At 43.2% G+C, this 21,573-nt stretch overlaps 2 protein-coding genes across 2 annotated transcripts; one reads left to right on the plus strand and one right to left on the minus strand.

Annotated features, from left to right (window-relative positions):
* Positions 1-3,896: 3,896 nt before the first annotated feature.
* On the minus strand, positions 3,897-4,478 carry LOC128707308 (golgin subfamily A member 7). Its single transcript, XM_053802260.1, has 3 exons — positions 4,338-4,478; positions 4,109-4,261; positions 3,897-4,037 (listed from the first exon to the last, which is right to left on the minus strand). Exons 1-3 carry the CDS (start codon positions 4,476-4,478, stop codon positions 3,897-3,899), a joined length of 435 nt encoding a protein of 144 aa, XP_053658235.1.
* Positions 4,479-9,719: 5,241 nt separating this feature from the next.
* LOC128708614 (uncharacterized) lies at positions 9,720-10,774 on the plus strand. The gene is made up of 3 exons (XM_053803594.1): positions 9,720-10,065; positions 10,185-10,559; positions 10,638-10,774. Exons 1-3 carry the CDS (start codon positions 9,720-9,722, stop codon positions 10,772-10,774), a joined length of 858 nt encoding a protein of 285 aa, XP_053659569.1.
* Positions 10,775-21,573: the final 10,799 nt, after the last annotated feature.

A 21,573-nucleotide genomic window follows, 5' to 3' on the forward strand; every position in this document is an offset into this window, starting at 1 on the left:
AGGAGCAAATGAATACCCATTCGATGTTAGACCATCCCACTGTGCACTGTTTTGCATGATTTCCGGCCAAAAGCTGGGAAGAATGGGAAGCAAAAAAAGCTCACCGAAAAGCCATCCGATCCATTCGGTGGACGGTTGTTCTGACAGAACAACGATCCTAGTCATTAGTAGTCGTTCTAGCAGGCCATGATTTAGTGAACGTTAAGAGCGTGAAAGCAAGCGAGATAGAGAGAGAGATTGCGAGAGATGTGAGAAGGCATCTCACATGCTTATTGGACCGAATTTTTATCGGTGTCTGTGACCGGATGCGGTTGTTAACTAACTGTTTCCCGTGGTTTAGGTACGATAGAAATGGGCTTCGTTACACGTTAAGCTAGCGGACAGGAGACGAGTAGCAATTAGATGTGTTAGTACCGTTCCAAACCAAAGCAAAACTCTTCGTGTAGTGTGTTGTGTTGTGCCGGCAACCGGCAAGAGACAAACTCCAAAGACAAACAGTAATTTAAACGTCCACACAAACGGTGAAGCCCGGCTAGGGTATGCAGGCCAGCCGCCGGCAGAACGATGTAACTGCACTGGAACAAAGCATAAACCCTGCACAGCACCACCATGCCGTATCGTCTGTTAGCTGTTGCAATGGGAAACTACAAACCTGTCAAAAGCTACAAGGGGTATGGTGAAGCAATTATCCCACGCCGGGACAAGCTGGAACAGTGCCGCAATGGCGTTTGCAGTCGTTCCCGGCGATGAGAGTTAGCCGATAAGAATGTAATGGGGAATACCGAATGCAATGTTGCTACCGTCCTTCGTTAAGCACCTAGTGTAATGTCTACTGTCTACCGATTCTATTGACACTGGGCCGCCTCCAGGGGTGCTATTGTTCCGTTTTGGCTATTGTTACTCCTTTTTGTTTGCTTCGGTGGCGTTGTTTCGCAAACCCAGAAAAGGATAACGCCGGGAAAAGGCGTCAGTGATACTATTGTTAAGCTTTGTTCGTTTTTTCTCGGTAAATAATCTGCTTTCCTTTCCAATGCAGGCCCCGTTGTGCGAAACCGATTAAATGCTTGTTGTTTGGTTGTGAAGAAATGGACACAACCGGGCACATGGAGTCGTTGTAAACCCAGACCGAATGCACTCGATAACGACCACAACTGGGTGGTCATTGTGTGTGTGTGTTTTTAGTAAACTGTTGAAAGGATGATCCAAATGTGAGATTTATGTTGCAACGGTGTTTGTTTTTCGTCCCTTTAGCTTTTGTCTGAGACTGGTTACCAAGCTGGAAGCGATGTTACCCCTTTGAAGATAACCACCATGCGTCGGTGTAACTCATTCCCTTTAAAGAAAGGAAAAATGTTAGTCGATTGGTAATAGCAAAGCGAAACGCAACACTGAATACAACTGAAAAAAGAAGAATTGAGGCTTTTCTCCGCTGAGGGAAATTTTTTTAGAGGGTCCGTAAATGAGCCACATATTAGACAACACTTACAAACAAACGACAAAACATTACACGTTGCATGTTCCGGTAATAATTAGCAGCAAAACAACCACGTGTCTTTGATGGTTAGAAACATTTTTGTGATTGTATATTCGTATACCTTTTTTTGTGATGCAAAACTACAGGCAGAAGGAGGAACGAGAAGCGAATCCGAAAACGGATAGATTTGGGTTTATGTCGAATCCGACAAAGGAACGAATACACCGATAAAACAAAAAGGCTATTCACAATGGCAGGAATGATGAGCAAGAAATACAACAAAGATGTGAGCACTGAAGAGCGGGGCTGATTTGTTTAGCGGAACATCCGAAATGTATGATAAAAAATAATATTACTGAAAGAGTGTATAGTATTCTTCCTGGGAGAACAACAACAATAAAAACAGTTATTGAGGTTTTTTAGATAAGTTTTGGTTTTTGAATAATTTCTTCTAGTGAGCACTGATTACGGACTAAACAACCGGGCGTCCCCATTGTACCACATGTACAGTGTTTCTCAGTCCAACTCAAAGCTTCCGCCGTGAAACTCAACACCGTCGATTTCTAGTTGAGTATATCAATATGGCGGTTTAGGGATCAACAGAGTTGGGCTGAAAATTACTGTTAGAAATAATAATTAATTAGAAATAGATTAATGAAGGTCACAAGGAATCCATACCATTTTGAAAAGGCTTCTGTTGCCGACTGTGTATGAACCACGTGCAAGCCAAACTGTGTGGAAATACCAAACGTCCTGAGGATGAGGAGGCTACCATTACATACCATACCATTACAGTGGCCGCTGGAGGCCTCGAGCTTAATGGAATTCAAGCGTCAAGACTACTTGAAGAGCCTCGTAGATGGAGTATACCCGTTTTGGGGTTGTCGAGAATAAAGAGCCTAAACAAAACTACAACACCTTTAGAAGGGCCCTAAACTCATTACTATGGTTATCCTTTGTATGGTTTATTAGAATCATTAGCACCTTATGGCCTCCAACAAGTTTGATGCGCCCCTGCGAGGTCGACGCGTGAAACAATAATACGATACTTCACATCACCTCTTCACCATGATGTATGAAGTAACCTTGCGGTTTGATTAGATGCTACTGGGGATGGGGTCGAATGGTTAAATCGCTCCCAACCAAACCTCATTGATTGTCTATTTATTATCTTGGTTTGTTATGTGGACGCTCATTTTCTTATCAAAATACCTTAATACACTCGCTCAATTAAAACCATCCTTCCATAATAAGAAAAAAACATCCCTTTATTTTCTCAGTGTAACTGCACAAATAAAGGACACCCTTTGCGCTTACAGATAAATATAGAACCATCTTTTTCGTCTCATTTATTATTATCTCCTGCACAAATGCATTCCACTATTAACGTTGCCACTCGCTCACCATTCTACCTTCACCACCCGTCAGCGCACCGGTTGTTGCAATACAGTTCAAGAAACGGGTTTAATCCCCTAAACGGAACAGAACTACAACGTGTGTGTTTTATTAAAAAAAAAAGAATCGTTTGTCAGTCACACTAGCTGACTCAACTGCTGCCATTCGTTATCTTTAGTGCCAGGATTGCCGGTCCAGGTGTCGGTTGGCGGTTGGTGTGCCTAGGCGGCAAAGGTGTGGCAAAAGGGAAAGAGAGAGCACTGTTGTCGCCATGTACATCTTTTCCCACCGTTCACTTTACGTTGTTTTTCTACTGCCTTACAGTATAAGTTAAGAGGGGCTTGTATAAGTAATGGAATTAATGTGATGATATCTGATTTGCGTGTGCGAGTCCTCTCACTCACTTGCTTCCACGGCTGCACATCTTATGCCCTGCAACACGATCTCAGTCGGTCTCGACTAATGCCACCATTTTGGGCATGAGGTCATAGTGTAAGCGGCTACCGCTGACCAAAACAAAAACTACCGGCTGAACGCTGCTTACAGGAAAGTGGTTCAACAGCGATGTTCGCACTACGGGGGGCTTAGGTAAAAGGTTGGCTACTTTAAACATATTCAACATGACGTATCGTCCCGCTGACGCTGCGGCAGATGATATCTTCCCGAGCGTATCGTTGTCTCGTTCGTAGACGTTTTCTACAGGAAAAGGTTTGTCGCTTTGGGTATGAAAAAGTCGTTTCTGATGTAATGTATGCGATAATGAGTATGCGTCCGTGCGTCGATCTGTCCGTCGGTTCTGTCTCGGGTGGGAATGCCAGTATCGCAATGATTCGCGGCCCTGTCACCCCGACACCCGGTCGTCGATTGGAAGTTTTGCTTTATCTTTATGTTTCCATACGATTGCTGCACGCTAATGCTGCGATGTTTTTTCCCCTTATTCCGTCTATTCGTCGGAGGACACGTTTGGCTGCGCACGGGCGACACCTTCCTACATGAAAAACTCCTCCGTTGAATGGGACAGCGGCAGTCACGTGCGCCCGGGTCGATCTAGGATGGAAATTTCTATTACACGCAGCCCGCGATACACCGGGTCCGTGATTTGCAGCCCTTTTGGATTGTATACCCGTTCGTTTTGCATTGCGATGTACTTTGACACCTTCCGGAGACACTGAAAGCAACGGAGCCGTGAATCCGATTAATGGATTTGAAAACCAAGCAGGATCAACCATTTATCTTTACCTTTTCGTAGTGTGTTTCCGTGCATATGTAAATCAAGTAAGCTGTAATACAGGCCAGACATCCCTCGCAATATGTGCTGCAAGAACCTTTCTCTGCCTCCGCGAAATATTCGTTCAATTTGTTCATGGTGCTCTCGAAGGTGTGTCTATCGATCTGCAAAACGGAATTCAATAAGCTAAGTAAGTTTCTGCTTAATGACCAGTGACCCTGCTTCACCATTTCCGCTTACCCTACTCTCCAGCTCGGGGGGAAAGCGGTTCTGGAACTTTACCGAAGTGCCTTCACTGTAATCCCGCTGGATGAATACTTTCATGTAGTTTGGCTGGGTGGTGGCCGGTGTGCCCGGCTGAGACATTCGTACAGTGGCCATTGGTGGGAAGGCTAGCCTTATGGCGTTCGCTAGTGTTTCGTTTTGTTGTTGGGAGCAACCAGTACCTTTTGTGCAGTTTACATGAACGAACGGGCAGTGCAGTACACAGTTTTGCACAGTCACCACACTTGACGTCACTTTCCGCAACAGTACAACCGTTTAGCGCATTCAGCACGCACAATATTAAACAATGAATGCGTATGCAGAAGATAAAAATCACCAAAATATCAAGTTTCACTCACCAAAATGATAATGTTTTCGATTTTTCGTTCTTTATTTTTTCTCGTTTTCGTGTTGTCAAATTAGACAAACGTCAAATGCATTGTTTTATTATGACCGTATGCAACAGTCCCATAGTGATGTGGGAGTTCCGAATGGTGTTGATGTAGAAAATAAGAGATAAAATTATCAACAGAAGTTTTTCAAACAAATGTCTGGAAATTTAAATTCAACCGCAGAAATTGTGTATTTCTGATTTTGTTGGTAGAAGAAACTGATTTTAAAATGACATAAAAATAAAAATTACAGTGGGATGAATTTTGGACAGATGTTCACGACTGTTTGCGCATAGTTGCTTATTATGTGTGTAAAGCGAGATGGCGCAATTTTAGAGCGAGATAGAGTAATGTCGAAAAGGCATTTTCGAATTTCGTGAGGATGGGTAAAGGCCTCAAACAAGGCTTTTCGACCGTTTCAAAGTTTCAAATTTACGCATTTTAGTTCAATGCCATTGCGAGGGTTTGTTTAATTGCGAAGGATTTTATTCATAAAATCTTGAACGGAGCTAATTAATTACTTCGTAAACATCTCAATTACTATAATTAAAAACCAGAACATTCTGGTGGTGTAGCAGTGCGGGTTCTTCACACAGCAGAACTGTTACCAAATCTAATCTGTACCAATCCCCCTGCATCATGTATGAATAGCATTTTATGGAAATCTCGTAAATCCAGAATTGATAAGACATATTTATCCAATTCATGAGAGTTCTTGTTACAATTCATGTCACAATAGGTTGTAATTAAAAACCCGAGTAGAGATAGAATTTGGAAAACCAAATCAATAGTGCGTCAACAAAAGTATAATACCTAAATGTTTGAAAGATTTTTCATCAAAGAGTCGAAGACGTTCCATCATTTTCTTGTTGTTGAGCAACGTGAACAATTCTAGGTTAGTTTATTACTCAAAATTATACCAAATTTATGCATAATAAAAGTTAGAAATTAATGTTAATAAATCTAAATAAATAAATCAACAAGTTCAACTAAATGGTACTAAATGTAACAGAAATTAGTTACATTTATTGGTGCGGTTATGCAACATCATTCAACTAAATCATTGTTTCATCTATTGACCTCATATAAAACTTACCAAAAAGTGTAACGTAGTTACTGTTAGTAGAAGTAAGTTAGTTACTCACTCATCGTTTAATTAAACCAACAATCATCCTAACGCAATCATCAATCTGAAGTGAAGCTCGAGCAATAATAAAAACAAACACCATACGCTGTAGAAACTTATCCAGTGAACTGCACTGTGCAGATAACATGTTGACAGCAGTTGCTAACTGTGTCAAGCAGTGTTAATTCCTGTCCATTAAGCTCTTCTCCATTGAGAGTGGATGGTTGAGTTGATAAAAAAGCTCACCGCTACGGATCACCGATTGAAGGATTCGCATCGAGCGGAAATGCACTATTGCCGATGGCACTTTAGTGTTGCTTCAGGCATCCATCAAGAGCACCACCTGCCCGGGTTTAAGCAAACCACTCCTGTTAAAGCAATTGGTTGTTGTTTCGCATAAATCCATTTCGTTCGATGCGTTACCATCAGGGATGAATTAAGCACAGAGCCATTTGCACTGCAATAACCTTATTATTCACTTTTTATAGAAATTGTTTTCATATTCGGTTTCAGCGATGCAGCCTAGAACGCTAGCCCTAGATTCCCGGCCGATCTGTGTTTAGTGCACATAAAGGTATGCAAATTTGTTATTTCTTCAAACAAAACTCATCGCAACATGCCATTCGCAGTGAAAACATTAGAAAAACAGACGATACTTTTACCACATCCATCAATCATCGGCCGAGCGGATGGATACAATTACGCGCTGTAATCATGTCCGGTTTCGCTTAATTCAGTTCATCATCCGGAGCAGCAAACACAACCACAGGTGCATTTGTTTGCGGCTGCAGTGGCCGGCATACGTCTGGATACATTTAAATTAATCTCATTAAAAAGTGATACTATGCTAATTACACCGTCGAATGCTGCAGGCCCCCGTCGACGCACCTGAGGTTAATAACGATAACGACAACCGGCCTCGTCAAGGTCCTGGGTCCTAGGGTCGTACGACCCATTCAAGCTGCGCCAGCATCGCGAACGCCCTTCCAAAAGGGAGATGAAGATTAATTCCACTGCTTGGCCTGCTGCCGCTGCTAGATGCTGTGTTTCTTTTTATAAACATCCCCACGGTACGGCATACCGGTACCGATCGCATAAGTGTCAGATAAAACATAATTGCAGCCGTTGACTAGCGCGTATGCACATGCACCCTGAACGAGGCGGAACTGCGAACTAGATCAGTTGGTGATTGGGCCAGTGACCGCCACGGCCAAGGGCGTGTGCGCCTGCCTCGTGTCGCCAGTGATTAGCATTCCGTAGCGAGAAAAAAAAAAGTCATACGCACCTTCGGGATGCATGTCTGTCTGGCTTAACAGTGACAAGCGAAAGGTTTGTTGGCGGGAGAATTTTGACGACATTTGTTTAAATGTTGTTCAATATTTCGTAATGAAAATTATAATATTGCACTTTTTATAGTTAACTGCCTAACTTCTTTGTCCTTATTTATTGTACAACAATAAAGCAAGCGACAAAACATATAGAAAACAACCTTCAATTACGGAGAAATTTGTTTATTATTTTAATACTAAATCTACCAAGTATTTTAAGCATTTTTTCATTGATGTCGAAATTCATTGTCGAAAATCTGAAAAATGTTTTAATATGTAATTCAGTTGATACTACAGTAAAGATGTGTAAAAATCATGCATCAGCTATGGTAAAATTGGTGTATCCCAAAAATTAATGTGATGAAAATGAAGCGTTCCAATCAAAATGGCTCGTCCGGCTGCTCAGTTCTAGTGTTAAAGACGATTGTTGTCAATATCCTTTCGAATTTCTGCAACATTTTTCTCAAATACCTTCAAGATATGTCGTAAAAAAATACGTCAAAGAACATAAGCTGTATCAGTAAGCAACCGATGCGATGTGCAAAACACTTTACCACCCCTGTATCAGATCAACCACTCAATCCCGTTTCATACAAATTACTGCTAGGTGGCAGCATCACTCATGCGATGAAAGTGTACTCTCTTTGCAGGCCACTTTCACCGACCGGGTTGATGATCCCGGTTTAATGCAGAACGGGGCGAGGGGGGCAAAAAAAAAATCACCACAGCTGCCACCAGCCCGTTCGGGACGGTAAAACCAAACCTTGACCTACCATCTGCAGAACGTTCTATCGCACCCGCCGGAATTGCTGGAATGAATTTATTAACCATAACACGCCATAATGAATCAACGATCCACTTCTGGCATTGCTTAATGTGTGCATTATATTCGATTCGACAAAACCGGCAAACAGAGAACCACGCACACATCGAATGATTGACGCAAGACTAACGATTCCATGGGTCGTTTGAGGGAGAAGTGTACGTCAAATGATAAAACCAAGCCAACAAATTTCTCCGAGCCATTTGTCGAAATTCATAACTCTTTCGTGGGTGTGTGTACACGCGCGTCCGGCCACTTTCCGGGCGTGCGTGGATCATAAATTTCCCCAACCGTTTTTTTTTCTGTTGGTTTAAGTAAATAATTAACCGCGTCATTCCGTAGCCAAACGGGCGCTAACGATAGTCTGCTAACGACTTTTGTGGCCCCTGCTACCCTTCCGCATAACCCCAGACCAAATGCGTCCATTCTTGCAGTAGGATTGGGGCTAGTAAATCCCACCCACTCGACTGCTCCACTACGACTTGCTACATCCCAACATAGCAAAAACTCAAAATTACATTGCCTTTGAAGTGGGCACGCAATTGAAGTTAACTCGATTACAGTACGAACAGAAGACACACGAGTTTATGATGTGGGTTCAGATCGTAAAGCTGTATACCCACACGGTACGGTACATTCGCATGACACACGTACAGCAGCAACTTTAATAAACGTGCTCGTACTTACATTTCATGATTGACCTCAAGGGATATTCAATTCCGCTCCGGATTCGCAAAAGCACTCCTCATTCGCTGAATGTTGGAAATAGCATTTGACGTGTTTTAAGCTGAATACATTATTAAAAGCATTTCAGCATTCACCAACAGCATTATGAGTATGAGTCGGGTGTTTGTGTGACAGTGCTTGATTGAGCGATGGAGCCACCCACCGGTAGCAATTCGACGGAATTTACGGCGTAAAACGGCCTGTGGCTTGGATAGTTTTGGAATGGAACTCAGCTTCATTTCCTGACGGCTGCATCTATCAACCGATTTACCTTTTCAATCGAGTTTGGTTTACATACCAATGATACGATACCAACCTATTTGTAAGATTTTGTAAGAATTCAAAATACCTGCTCATGCTTTGCTGATGCGAATTTCGTTCGGCTTATCATTTGCATAACTTCATTCATACCGACACTGAACAGACGAATACAAGGGAAGCACACGCACACTCAATTGGTGTGTAATGATGCGTTTCGCTATCCGGTCGCCGCGCCACGATCGATAGTGAAATGTGCGTACTCGCGCGGCTTTTCCAAGAGGATTCGCAACACGAACACGGGGAGAGGGAAACAATTAGATCCGGGAAAGTGATACGCACGATCGTGGCACGAGGATCGGGTTCGGATCTAATCAGACACCGGTACTGCCGTGGCCGTTGTACGCTGACCTGGAAACCTTCCAGCACACGGGCGGATTGTATAAAAGCGATGGCCTTGGATAACTCCAGTCACAGTGCATCAATCATCAGCGCCTCGAACAGTCCCCGTCCAGCCGCGATCCAGGCAGCGATCTTCACCAGTTCAATCGGCTGAGCTGTGAGTGCGTGTGTGTGGGTGTGTGTGTGTGTGTGGGTGCGTGCTCACGTGTGTGTTTGTGTCCTTGGGTTGTTACGTCCCATAACGCACCTACCAGCATTGTGTGAAGTGTCACGGTCGTTTGGAGATTCCAGCTCGAGTACATTATGTCGCAAGGATACGGCACGGTCGTGGTCGGAGTGCTGCTGCTGTTGGCGCTCGTCTGTCAGGGTACGGTCGGGGAGCCCGATCCTGGACCGGCGGGTGCCGGGGCAGCACCGACCAAGCTGGACGACTACGTGCTCAACACCCAGTCCGAGTGCTACAAGTCGAAACGGTTGCTATCCTGCTTCAAGTATCGCTTCTCGCGCTACCTTTGGTCGTTCGCGACCGGGCGCATGAATTGGTTCGCCGCCGAAAACCAAGCCGTTGAAAACACGGGCGGATTGAAGCTGGTGCGGTTAAACGAACCGAAGGAGGACGATGTGTTCCCGGAGGCGCGACAAATCAGCCGTAAGTGGTTGTGCATGGGCAATGTGGCGTAACGACGCCTTCCCTCAAAAACTAAGCATCGAAAATCCCACAAACTTCTGACACTCCTTGCGGTGATATCTATTTCCGTTCTTCCACAGCGTATGATAGCGAGCTGATACGTGGCGCTAAGTTCCTGCAGCGATCCCTCAATACCTTCATCGCCAGCCATGGCGTGCAGGTGGGCATGGGTGCGGAGAGCGGAGCCCGCTTTCTGGCGGACGAAGATTTTGAGGCACGCGGCAAGAAGCAGAAACAGCGCAAGTGGAGCCTTATCCTACCGCTGGCCGTCATGCTGAAGCTGGTGCACTTGAAGCTGCTGCTCAAACCGATACTGCTCGGCGTGGGGCTGATTCAGGTGCTGCTGATCGCTGGCGGGCTGCTGATATTCCACTTCTTCCGCAATACGAATATCTGCAAGATTCAACCGCACGTCATTCACGCCCATTCGCACATCTCGAGCGAATCGAGTCCCGGTAAGTGCGGGTTTCCGTTCATTGTGGGGTCCGGAAGGATGAAGCTGAACCAACTGAGCGCTGTTATTTACTTCGCAGAACTTTCCTATGCCGCGTATGGAGCGTACCCGTCCTATTCGGCCTCGCCGTACAATGCGTACAGCAAGGATTGGGCCAGCAACAGGGCGTACAGCGGCTACAGCTTCCTCGATGCCATTGATAGCCATAAAATCTAGAACCTTTAAATGACGACGGCCCACGTAACCGACGAGCTGAGCACGATACTATTCCTAGAATCTGGGTTCCCATTTAGCTACTCTAGTCTCGCTTTCATCTTGTCTGATACTAAAGCACGCTCAGAACTTTTTCATCCTCGACTCTTGCGTCAACGATTGCTCTAGTGCTTTATTTGTGCTGCTTTAGCACGCACTGATCTGATTCTGTTGCTGTCCTTTTTCTGCTATTTCTATACCTCCTCTTAACTTCCCATTTTCTTCACCCTGTTTCATTTCATCATCCTTCAATCCTATCCCTACCCACTGCTGCTGCTGCTGCTGCTGCTCATCGTCGGTGTCTAGTAGTAATTTGATGATTAATGTACTTATTTATTGATTTAATTATTTATTGAATTATTTATTTGTTTTGTGCTGGTGCGGCGAATTGGCTCGGGCAGCCTGCGAAGGCTCCCGCGGGATGCTGTTAGCTCCCAAGCACTCGAATATACGCGTAGGAAAAGCACGCAGAACCCCGGGACCGTAACAGTTTGTTTTGGGTCCGGCGGATGCGATGAATAAATGCGTTCGAAAACACTACCAAAACTGTATGGCCTTTTCCATTGCTCTCTCTTTCTGTTTACACAACGTGCCTCATCTCCATGCTGCGTCACGCCCCATGGCATGAGACGCTCCCATGGGTATAGAAAGATGGATGTACATTTTTTTTATCGATTTTATATTCGACACTCTGTACGGGAAACACTTAATGGTGACGGTCATCGGTTGGCTGACGAGGGCATTATTCAGCATCCGTCAGCTCCTGTTAAACGAAATTGGTTTTGCCGATGAGGTGCTGCGTTGAAAAATGGACAATTTCTGCCAATATGCCGAGGCCCGGTCCCGGTTGCATCCAGCGCTTAAATAAAGTTCGGCATGAATAAAACATACCGGTTGCTATGATTTAGCTTTCGCTAAGACAAAGAGTTATGACAATAGGGTAATGAACAGCCGAAGATACCGCACCGAAGCAAAGGGGACTAAACTGTAAGCGTACTTCGTAATCCGAAATAGATTCTTATTATTCATACTGAGATTGAAATTAATTTCGTTTAAAAAGGCTTACGGGTTGAGCAGAAATGGTCGTCGACATTGTTGTCGCTACCCCAAGACCTTGTGACCCTTGTCAAATGATTCGAACTGATTGCGAACAAACCATCCCGGGGTTAGGATCTTCCTGCTCTGCATCGGCTCGCTCATCAATGTCCCGTTGTTAGTCTTACATGACATTCGTGTAACAATTTTGTACGGGATGTTGTTTCTGGAAAACAGGGTTTCAATTAGTGGAAGGCACTTAAGAGACAGAAACATAGTAACAAAGGTTTCGAGCGAAGCTGTGGTCCAAAATATGGAAAGATACGGTTCAGAGTTCTACGAAAAGTTAGCTGACTCTAATACTGGTCTTAATGCTTATTGGAAGGAAACATTCCTGTTGCTATATAAATCATCTAGAGACAGACTAAAAAGTATCTAAATTTTGGCAAAGTTTATAATACTAGATTGATTTAACATTTGTAATAAATGTTTTAGTGAAGTGCAAAACCTACACGTTCGAATTTCAACTACAACCCTATTAGCACCATGCAAACTTTGTTGATAGCTCTAAAATTGCTAAAGGGACAACCTTATCCGCATGGCAGACACTTCATTTTGAGATCGTTTTATGTTTAAACAATCGATTCGCCCGGTTGTCATTTATTTTTGGGGAAAAACGTGCTCAATTTGCAGTACAACAAGATCAAACGTAGTTAAACATCTACGTTGCAGAAGCTCCACGAGAGCCGTATTATTGTTGGCAATGATAGGAACCAGACGTACCCGAATATCTTGCTGCGGGTAAGTAATACCCAAAGGTTTGCCTAATGTTTGCCTTTGCACTGCACACACTGCTGATTGATGCAAATCTTAACGAGCGAAAGAGGGCAATGTTTATGGGAGGTAACAAAATGTACCGGGATGGTTTGGAAGTGGTCCAGCAATGTGTTTATGGCAATGTGCTAGAATAGAAGATAATTGTTTTAGCTAGATGGGGTGGTAAGTTGTGTTTTTGTGCTCAACTAAACAGTGGGCCATTCGCTTTCATCTAAAGCTCAACCAGTTTTCAGGGAATTTTTATTTTTTATCTAAAATAAGTGGGATAGTACGTGCTTGCTTCGTTGTTAGATTTTAATCAGTTGCAAGATTTAATTTAACCCCAAAATTACGACTTATTTACGACTAAATCTATTCTAGTAGGATGCTACAACCACACGGCAATGTGACATTGCTTTTAATGGATTCAGTTTAAACCATTCATGGGGCGTTCTCCATCATTAACCTTGGTTGGCGGATTTTCAACACTTTCTCATTGTCGCACATTGTACGCACGACATTAATCCTTTGAGAATTTCGTTGCTTCCATGAAGAGGAATAAACATTTCCTCCCACCCCCCGGTTAAAGAGGGTTCGTATTTCCTACAGCTCGGGGGTAGATACAGACAGATCTACTAGGGTAGAAAGAGACAATCGCCAACATAATGTGAAACAAGAAACAAACACCCCCAAGACACATATCGCAGAAGGTCATGATTAACGAACAGCTTCTGACTGGTTGAGATCTGGTAAACACACACAGGGTAAGCGTGTGAGATCACCCAATGCATCTTACTCCCAGCCTGTTATCCGGATTGTTGTCTTGTCAACCCGTCAACGGCTGGTTGTTCCGCCGTACCGATGCCTTCGATGCCTTTGGCACACAGCGCATTAGGGTTCCCATTCGAAGCGAGAACATCAATCAGCGGGATCCTAAATCAGTCCACAACATTGACTATACCGGCAACAACATTTCGGGCCATATGCTACCACCGAACGGTATCGAATCACATTACTCTAGCGTGTGCATGTGTGCTTGACTGTACCGTCGGTTCAATCGATTCGCGTAACCTTCTGCGCATCACGAAAGCGCAGCCCACAATAGCAAACGATGTACTCGGGACGGTAATGGTTCGGCTCGTACCATGCCCGATTTGGTAGCTGGTGCTGGCCTAACTGTAAGTGGCGAGTGCTCATCCCGCAACACGGTTCGAACAGTTGCGATTTGTCCGCGGTCGAAGCAGGCAGTGTGTCCGGTTTGTTCGCGATCGAGTGGTACTTGGGCAAGCGGATGAAATAAAAACGGACGCAGCCAACCAGGAGCAACGGAATACCAGGCGTCTCCATCGAGATTTAACCAGAGTGATTTATGGCTGACCACAGTGTGCGATAGGTGAAAGAAATAAAAAAATGACGTGAAGGTGTTCTTTTTAATGTGAAAAATATTAAACACAACACCAACGACTTGAGCAACGGGTTTCAATGGCTTCCGTAACAGTGATAAATGTTGCAAAATGATGGTGAAAATAGTCAGTAACGGAACGTGCCACCCTGCAAAGCGTGCCACCGTTGAGCGATGAAACGTGCTCGAGCGTTGGTTATTTTTTTTTTATGGAGCTTGGTGGATAATTGTTAGCGTATAGCTACCGGGAAGTGGGAAAACCCACCAGGGGTTAATATTAATTGTGGTAGTATCGCTTAACGAAACAACAATCAATAAGTGCGAGTGTGAAAATTTTCCAACTTTCCTCCGTGGCGGTCGGGGCGCGTGTGTTATTAATTTTTCCGTCCGGAATGTTTATCGCGCGCTGCACAGGCAAGGCGCTGGAAGATTCAGATCCGTTCCCCTATGGTGGTATAATTTGAAAAGTTTTACCACCCATCGACCACTCCCTGTGAAAGCAAATTGGCAACGCTTGGGCTAGGCGTTATACAAAGCTCGTGACGTGCCCGTGGATGAATGGTGCAGATTTTTTCGCTACACAGTGGATGTGACCACATGTTCCCAACCGGAAACAGAAACAATAAAACCGTGCCCTGTCAACGTGTTCCAGGCTGTCGCTGTTAGTGAAGGAAGTATAAAAAAAAAACGAGTGCAAACAGTAGAGCAAATAAGAAACAATTTGTGGAGAATTTTTTATATTGTGAAATAATAACCGGATAACAAAGCATTCGTTGCTCACTGCTACTGCGCCGCTTTCGTCGTGCATGAACACTACGAGACGGTCCTGCTCCACGACGGTACGACAAGTCGCAAAGCTTCACTGCTGGCAATGTTATCTGGTAAGGGGGGAAAACTTTTCACGCTTCTCACTGGTTCATTTGTGGGCACACAGCAATATTATCGGCATTATTAATGGGAAAGCAAGAAAAAGATAAAATTAATAACAAGCAAATGGAATGTTCCGTTTGTTCCCCACCCGCCCCACACTAAATGGTGCGTGATGTAGCGTCCTCTTAAACAACTCAAATAACTTCACGAATGAAAAAATCACAAATACGACACACTGGTTTGGTGGATGGGAATCGCAAAACAAAAGCTCCGTACACAGAACGGAAGAATCCGACACGCATCCCTGCGAACGTGAGTTGACAGTTTGTCGGTCGCTCTTTGGAATGTTGGCGTGAGTTTGTGTTGGCGTTGTTTGTTTATCGTCAAAATACATTCTAAGCCTTGCGGGCGGGCCCTGCTTTGTCCAAAAAACTCCTGAAACGCGACACAATCCCAGAGCTCACGATGACTGGAGCACACACACAGCACCCATTTGTAAGCACCGCTTTAGGAAAAGTGGATGACTTTTGTGCGGCTGGCGGACTGGGGACCGTTTTGTGGTTCATGACGGAAGCCATAAAAACGAAGCTAATTAGCGGTCGGATTTTTCCACCAATAAATAGTTCTGCCATTGTGTTTAACAGCTTACAGCTGATGGAATTTGTTCGCAAAAGCAATCTGTTATGCTTTATGGCCATTAAGATGTGGAATGTGGTTGGAATCGGTTTTGTTGCGCGTGAACACTTGAAATGTGATTTAAGTTTTGATTGTTTGCACAAATTGGAGCACAAAATCAAAACATGATACTTTATGTTTCAAATTGGTTCCTGTGACGTCTGCATCGTGCTTTGGATACTACATGATAGCAGAACAGATAACTTCGCCTTATACTTCATTCGCCATTGTAATGCAACAAATGTGGAAATATATAGAGAATATTGAATGCAAGTAGCCAGTAAACGAAGCTATTGCCAAAGCTTCAACATGCAATTAAATGCTGGGTAGCGTAGATATCTCCAGAGGTGGATTAAGCTTCTTGGCAAGGCTAAGCGGACAGGGAGTTGGCGACTCCAACTGGTGTTATTGTTTGGCGTACAATAAATTGACCCCCCACTAGAACTAATTGTTGCCATCGAACTTCATGAGGGTCCTTTGTCGCCCTTTGTTGGTTTGGCCCTTTGTCCAAACCGCCTAGAACCGCCTGGTTCACGGATAAGGACGATCCACCTCTGAAAAGTACATCGTTTTATTTTGTGTTTATTCCATGACAGTCTTAATTTGCGAACTTTTTTTTGCCAAGTTACGTGATATACAAGCTACGGGGTCTTCAAACATATTGATTTTAAAATAATGAATCTCTAAAATACATTATAATTTTGAATTATAATCTTTATTAATATGTGGTTCAAACCATCGAAAAATCAAGCTTAAGTGTGCTTCGAGCCGTGCATACAAAAATTCTGCTGCAGAATGTCGATAGTAGAAACAATTCTGAAGCTGAGGGCCAGGCACCTGATACATTGTTTTAGATATATGAAATAGATGATATCATAAAACTAGTGTTGTGCTTAATAAATGTTTTGAGAAAAGCCATTCATATGAATCTAAAGTGAGGAGTCATTCAAATCGGGAATCAACTCCCACAAGGCTACATCGATCCTCGTAGCTGGGACAGCTGGTATGGCAGCTCAGACCTATTGTTGACAACAAAGTTTTTCGGAGGGGGGAAGAGGGGATTGGTTCGCTGGTTGGAATATGATGAACAAGCTCCATGAAGGCCATGATTTGGACGATACCAACTCATCAGTTTATCAAGATAAACTCCCTGACAAATGTTCCATTTTGTTAATAAACTACAGCTTCTAATATTAAAATTAATTAAAATAAAATAAATAATAATACTTTTAGCGTTGACATGTCGTGTTCATCATCAGTTACTGCACGTACCAAGCCTGTTATCCGTGAAAATCGATTGACCGTCATGCGGTCGGTTCTCAGTTGCCCGGATAATCGACGTTCTACTGTTTTTCCTAATGCGGAGTATAAACACGGCGCTGAGTGATATTTTATTTACGCTGAAACAGAAGTTTCGCGGATTTCTACTCGGAACACAAGATATGGTTGTGTTTACTACCATTTTTGTGTTGTGACATCTGCACAATGTTCACTAAGCTTAATCCTGGGTGCTTGTGTGTGCTTTTGGTGTATGTTGTTCTTTTCCAAGCTCCGAGTTCTTTCGCTTGACAGGTGAAGTACATAAATATACGTTAAATTAAACAAACATGAAGACTCCTCTCTGTTCGACTCTTGTCGTATCGAATTCAAGCTCTGTTTGCCGGAAGATACTACATTTAATTAACATTTCTATGAAATGTTTACGTACGTTTTGCGCTTCCCCAAAACCACCATCTTTTACGCAAGACCAAGCAGAAACTTTGAAAATTTCTGCCATGAAGTATTTCCGTGTCACATTAAAAATATGTGTGTACGGTTGGCAGGAACTTAGTGTTTCAAATAAATTCCTCCCGTCCACCGACGGTGCTCAGCTGAACGAATTACGCAAGTTTTTTTGTGTTTTTTTTCGGCTCCACCTCTGCATACCATCGAATCCGGTGCCTTCGATATCAACAGTTTGATCAGGCACGGACACACTTTAAGCGCTGGTGAAGCTGGTGTAGCATCCACCGCTAGATGCCACCGTGCCTGCGCACGGGAAAAAGAAAAGTTGCGAAAGCCATAAATTTCCTCGTCGAAACTCGAAGCGAGATTGCTTTTTGTCACCGCAGCATTGCTCCGTGACCCGGACGACTCGACAGGCGCTGTTCGGTTGCTGCGGCACCAGGCGATGCCTGCTATTCTTATCCGACAATATTACTGGTGTCTTGTGTCTGATTGTATTTACGAGAGCGTTTTGCGTCACGGCTTCGCAGCCTGGTAGTGAACATGGAGGAGGAGGGAGTGTGATATAATTTGTTAAATGCAGATTGATGATGAAACTCGGTAATGTTGATGTACGGGTGATCGGACGCATGAGGACGCGTGGGGGAGGGGTAGGCGAAGTGGTTTTCTAAAGTTTGGAGTAATGGTGGAAAATTTAATTAAGCGATTTGCGTTCCAGCACCATTTGGGTGGGGGCGGTGTATTCGTAGATAGACAATCGAACGGCACCACTCCACGATGCTAGGAAACTTTCCTATCGGAAGGCCTTCGCACAAGCCTCGAACAGTCAGGGTGGCGTCGTAGCAAAGAGCAGATTAAGATCATCGGCTGAAAGAAATCGGAAAGTTAGCATTACGGTGCAAATCGAGCGCTTTCATCGATCCCGAATGATGAAGTATTTGAGAAACTACGAATTAAAGCATTTTCGGGAGGACTTTTTAGTTAAAGCTACTGCTTTCAGTAACCCATACCACCATAAGATAGCATTTAAAGTTTATTATTTATTAAATGATATTGCTTTATGTCAGGCAACGGACCAGCACTTCAAGAGCATGGGTAATAAATGACGGACGTACCTTTTAAAGTTTATAACTCACATCAAACTACACCGCAGCAGTAACATCTCTCCTATTCAAAGGGATTTATCTGCACACTGGAAATTTCTCTGCTGCATGAGTACCGTTGCATTGTGTGTTCCATTGCAGTGTGGACGTTGTCATCTCGTTAACGTAATGCAGTTTATGTTTTTGTTATGCTCAACCGCCAATGGGCGAATCCTTCACTGGAAAGGAGATTGAAAAAAAAAACCATGCAAATTACATCAAAATTGCTCAACGGAAGGCAGTTGGAGTTGGTTTTTTCCAACAGATGAAGCCCTTCCATTTTATGCTGCACTGCCGAACAAAGGAATAATGTAAAGTAAACGGAAGGTCATAAGGGAAAAAAAGCAATAAACTTTGCTCGACCAACGTTCTCGCGACGCTACCATATTGGCATGTCGACTCGGAATGATGGGATGGGAATATTTTCTTTAAAAGTTTTACGTTAAAAATTCCATTTCAACTGCAGCTTTGTAAGCCGATTAGGAGAGGATTTCGAGTTTATTCCCGCTCTTGTAGAGGTTACTGGGGTAGCGAAACGGGAAAAGGGAAACGGAATCTCAATGCTATTGAGTAATTTCCACGGGTTGTGAAAAAGCAGAGGATATGTATGATATATGTTTGTTTGCAAAACTTGTATCTAACACGCTTGGGGTTTCTGTTGGCTACTGTTTATTCAATTTTCTTGAAAGTTCATTTGAAGTTCATTGACTTTAATCTATAGTCCAAAAGGAACGACCATGTCGTATTGGGTATAACTAAAGGTAGCTATATTTAAAATACAATTCAAATTCGTTTGAAGGCATTTCCTTTTCCAAACAGTGAAAGGTTACCTTATCACAGGTGTACTCGGCCATATACATCAATAGATTCTGCAGGTTTATACATTTAACATTTATTATAAAACATTTAACATTTACATACAAAAAAAGATAATATTTTTTCCTGTCATGCTTTACACGCTGTAAACTACTTATAACTTCAACATTCAACATTCACATTCAACATTTTACTCGTGGAATTCTAATAATGTCATGAGAATGAAAATTCTTCACTTCATTCCAACACATTTAAAATGGCTCTGAAACAGGCTAACGTTCAAGGAATGAGTATGAATATAGTTGGAACACATTTTGTTACTCGTGCATATTACCATATTCAACATTCCAATTCTCATTGCTATCGTAAAAACAGAAATATTTTGATTTAATGCACAAACATTCCGTTACAACATTATTTCATCCAAATTTTTACAGTTCAATGCAATGATTTTTTGTTTGTAACCCGACTCGTTGCTCTTAATTCTGCCCCCTACAAATTGCGAAAAGCATTAAACGCACGAAAAGACAGCAGAAGCGCGCTATATTGTAAAGTAAAATAATATATATCAAAGCGAAAACTGTTGCAGACAGGAAAAAAAGTACAAAAAACCCATAATCGTACCGGAACCGACAGTATAATCGCTTAAAAAATGGCTTGTTCGATACTGGGCTGTCAATGACGGCTTACTGATGATGGGTGTTTCCTTCTCCTTTTGCTTGCATTCTGGCCGTGTTGCTTATGGCGAGCGTAACGAAGGGAACCATCACAAAAATCGAAAATAATAAAACAAAACAAAAAACCCCCGTTGCATTACGATCAGGTCGGATGGCCAAATTTATATACCAACAGCTGATTGAATTGTTATGGCGTGCGGTTATTCAACAAACTTTCCAGCTACAGCCGAGCGTGTTTCGGGGGCTTTTTCCACCGGTTTTCATGTAAAATTTACGGCTTAATACGGTGGAATGTTTTCCACGGGCGTACTTTATTTATGTTACGAACTGTTTTTGTTCCTCATATTCTTTATTGCCCGTCCGGATTGTGTGTAATTTTGTTGGCAGTCGGAACAGAATTTCAGGAGTTTCAGGTTTGGTCGATTCGGTTTGGACACATCGACGAAGGCTGCTGCTGTCGATGGAGCATTCGGGAGTTTTTATTGCAAACCCTTTCTTGGAAACGAGCACGAGGATTTGTTCGTAAAGTGCATGCAATTCATCGAACTCTAACGTTTTGTGTTTGCAAATAAGTTTTGAGAATCGAGGTAACATTTAAAAAACACAATGGAGGATAATAAAGAAAGGGAGTTTTTTATTGATGCAATGAAACCTTTCCCACAATTTAAACTTCCGCTCGTGAAAAAGCTGTATCATACTTTTATTAGACGTATGTCCCCGTCAGGCACGAGGCGTAAGACAACATTATGTGAATAACATTAGCTGAACAACGTTGGCCTTTTCGTAGTTTCCAACGCACCGCTTATCAGCGATCTGGTAGCTGACATTTTAATTTTGGTTTAGAAACAGACAAGGGTAGATATTCTCACATTGTGGATTGCATAAAAAAGCAGCTCATGCTAGTGACAGTTTATTATAATGATGTTCGTGTACGCAGGAAAGGTACAGCAGCACAGCTACGCAGAACACCCCCGATTACATTGATAACGGCCCAAAGGTGCTTGTGACGAAGAATATGGAGAAATAAATAATAACAACGGCGAAGCGTTTTCCTTCATCTTCTGGCTGTGTTTGTAGACACCCACATAGACACACACGCATCCACACGCGATGTGCTTCGGAATGGGCCATCGATTATGGTACGGACCGTTTGATAGGATCGGGGCGCATATAAAAACCTCACGGCCATGTTGAAAGGACCATAAAAATTGTCCCCACCTTATCGAAGGATTCCACTCAATCTGGCAGTCGGTTTTATGAGGTTACTTTCTTCAACTTCAGCAGTTCAGGGAGAATGCTCCATTTGCCGCTGGTATGGCGACGATACGAACTTCCGTCAAGATGGTTGGTGTTCTATGCGTTAGAGAAAACGGGAGAAAAGTGGCCAATCCGCACTTTTCCCACACCACGAGCCCAACCGAGATAATCGATTTCTAATCGAACGGATCGTAAATCGCTGCTCGAATACTGATTATCGTAGCGAAATCACTGCACAGTACATAAACATTTCGGCCTCATTCAAGGGTGTAGAAAAAGGCCCGATCGAACCGATGCTCCCTGGAGAAATAAAAAAAACAATAGCCTTTGCTACACTCCAAATGCCGC

The sequence above is a fragment of the Anopheles marshallii genome, chromosome 2, assembly GCF_943734725.1.
Source record: "Anopheles marshallii chromosome 2, idAnoMarsDA_429_01, whole genome shotgun sequence".
Classification (NCBI taxonomy): domain Eukaryota; kingdom Metazoa; phylum Arthropoda; class Insecta; order Diptera; family Culicidae; genus Anopheles; species Anopheles marshallii.

Bases quoted from the DNA above. Each gene is read 5' to 3' on its own strand.
- LOC128707308 (XM_053802260.1), bottom strand. From the start codon at position 4,478: ATGGCCACTGTACGAATGTCTCAGCCGGGCACACCGGCCACCACCCAG. The intron at 4,262-4,337 runs GTAAGCGGAAAT...TCCGTTTTGCAG, and splicing joins CCCCCGAGCTGGAGAGTAGG to ATCGATAGACACACCTTCGA. The intron at 4,038-4,108 runs GTAAAGATAAAT...CGTTGCTTTCAG, and splicing joins CGGAAACACACTACGAAAAG to TGTCTCCGGAAGGTGTCAAA.
- LOC128708614 (XM_053803594.1), top strand. From the start codon at position 9,720: ATGTCGCAAGGATACGGCACGGTCGTGGTCGGAGTGCTGCTGCTGTTG. The intron at 10,066-10,184 runs GTAAGTGGTTGT...GTTCTTCCACAG, and splicing joins GGAGGCGCGACAAATCAGCC to CGTATGATAGCGAGCTGATA. The intron at 10,560-10,637 runs GTAAGTGCGGGT...TTTACTTCGCAG, and splicing joins CTCGAGCGAATCGAGTCCCG to AACTTTCCTATGCCGCGTAT.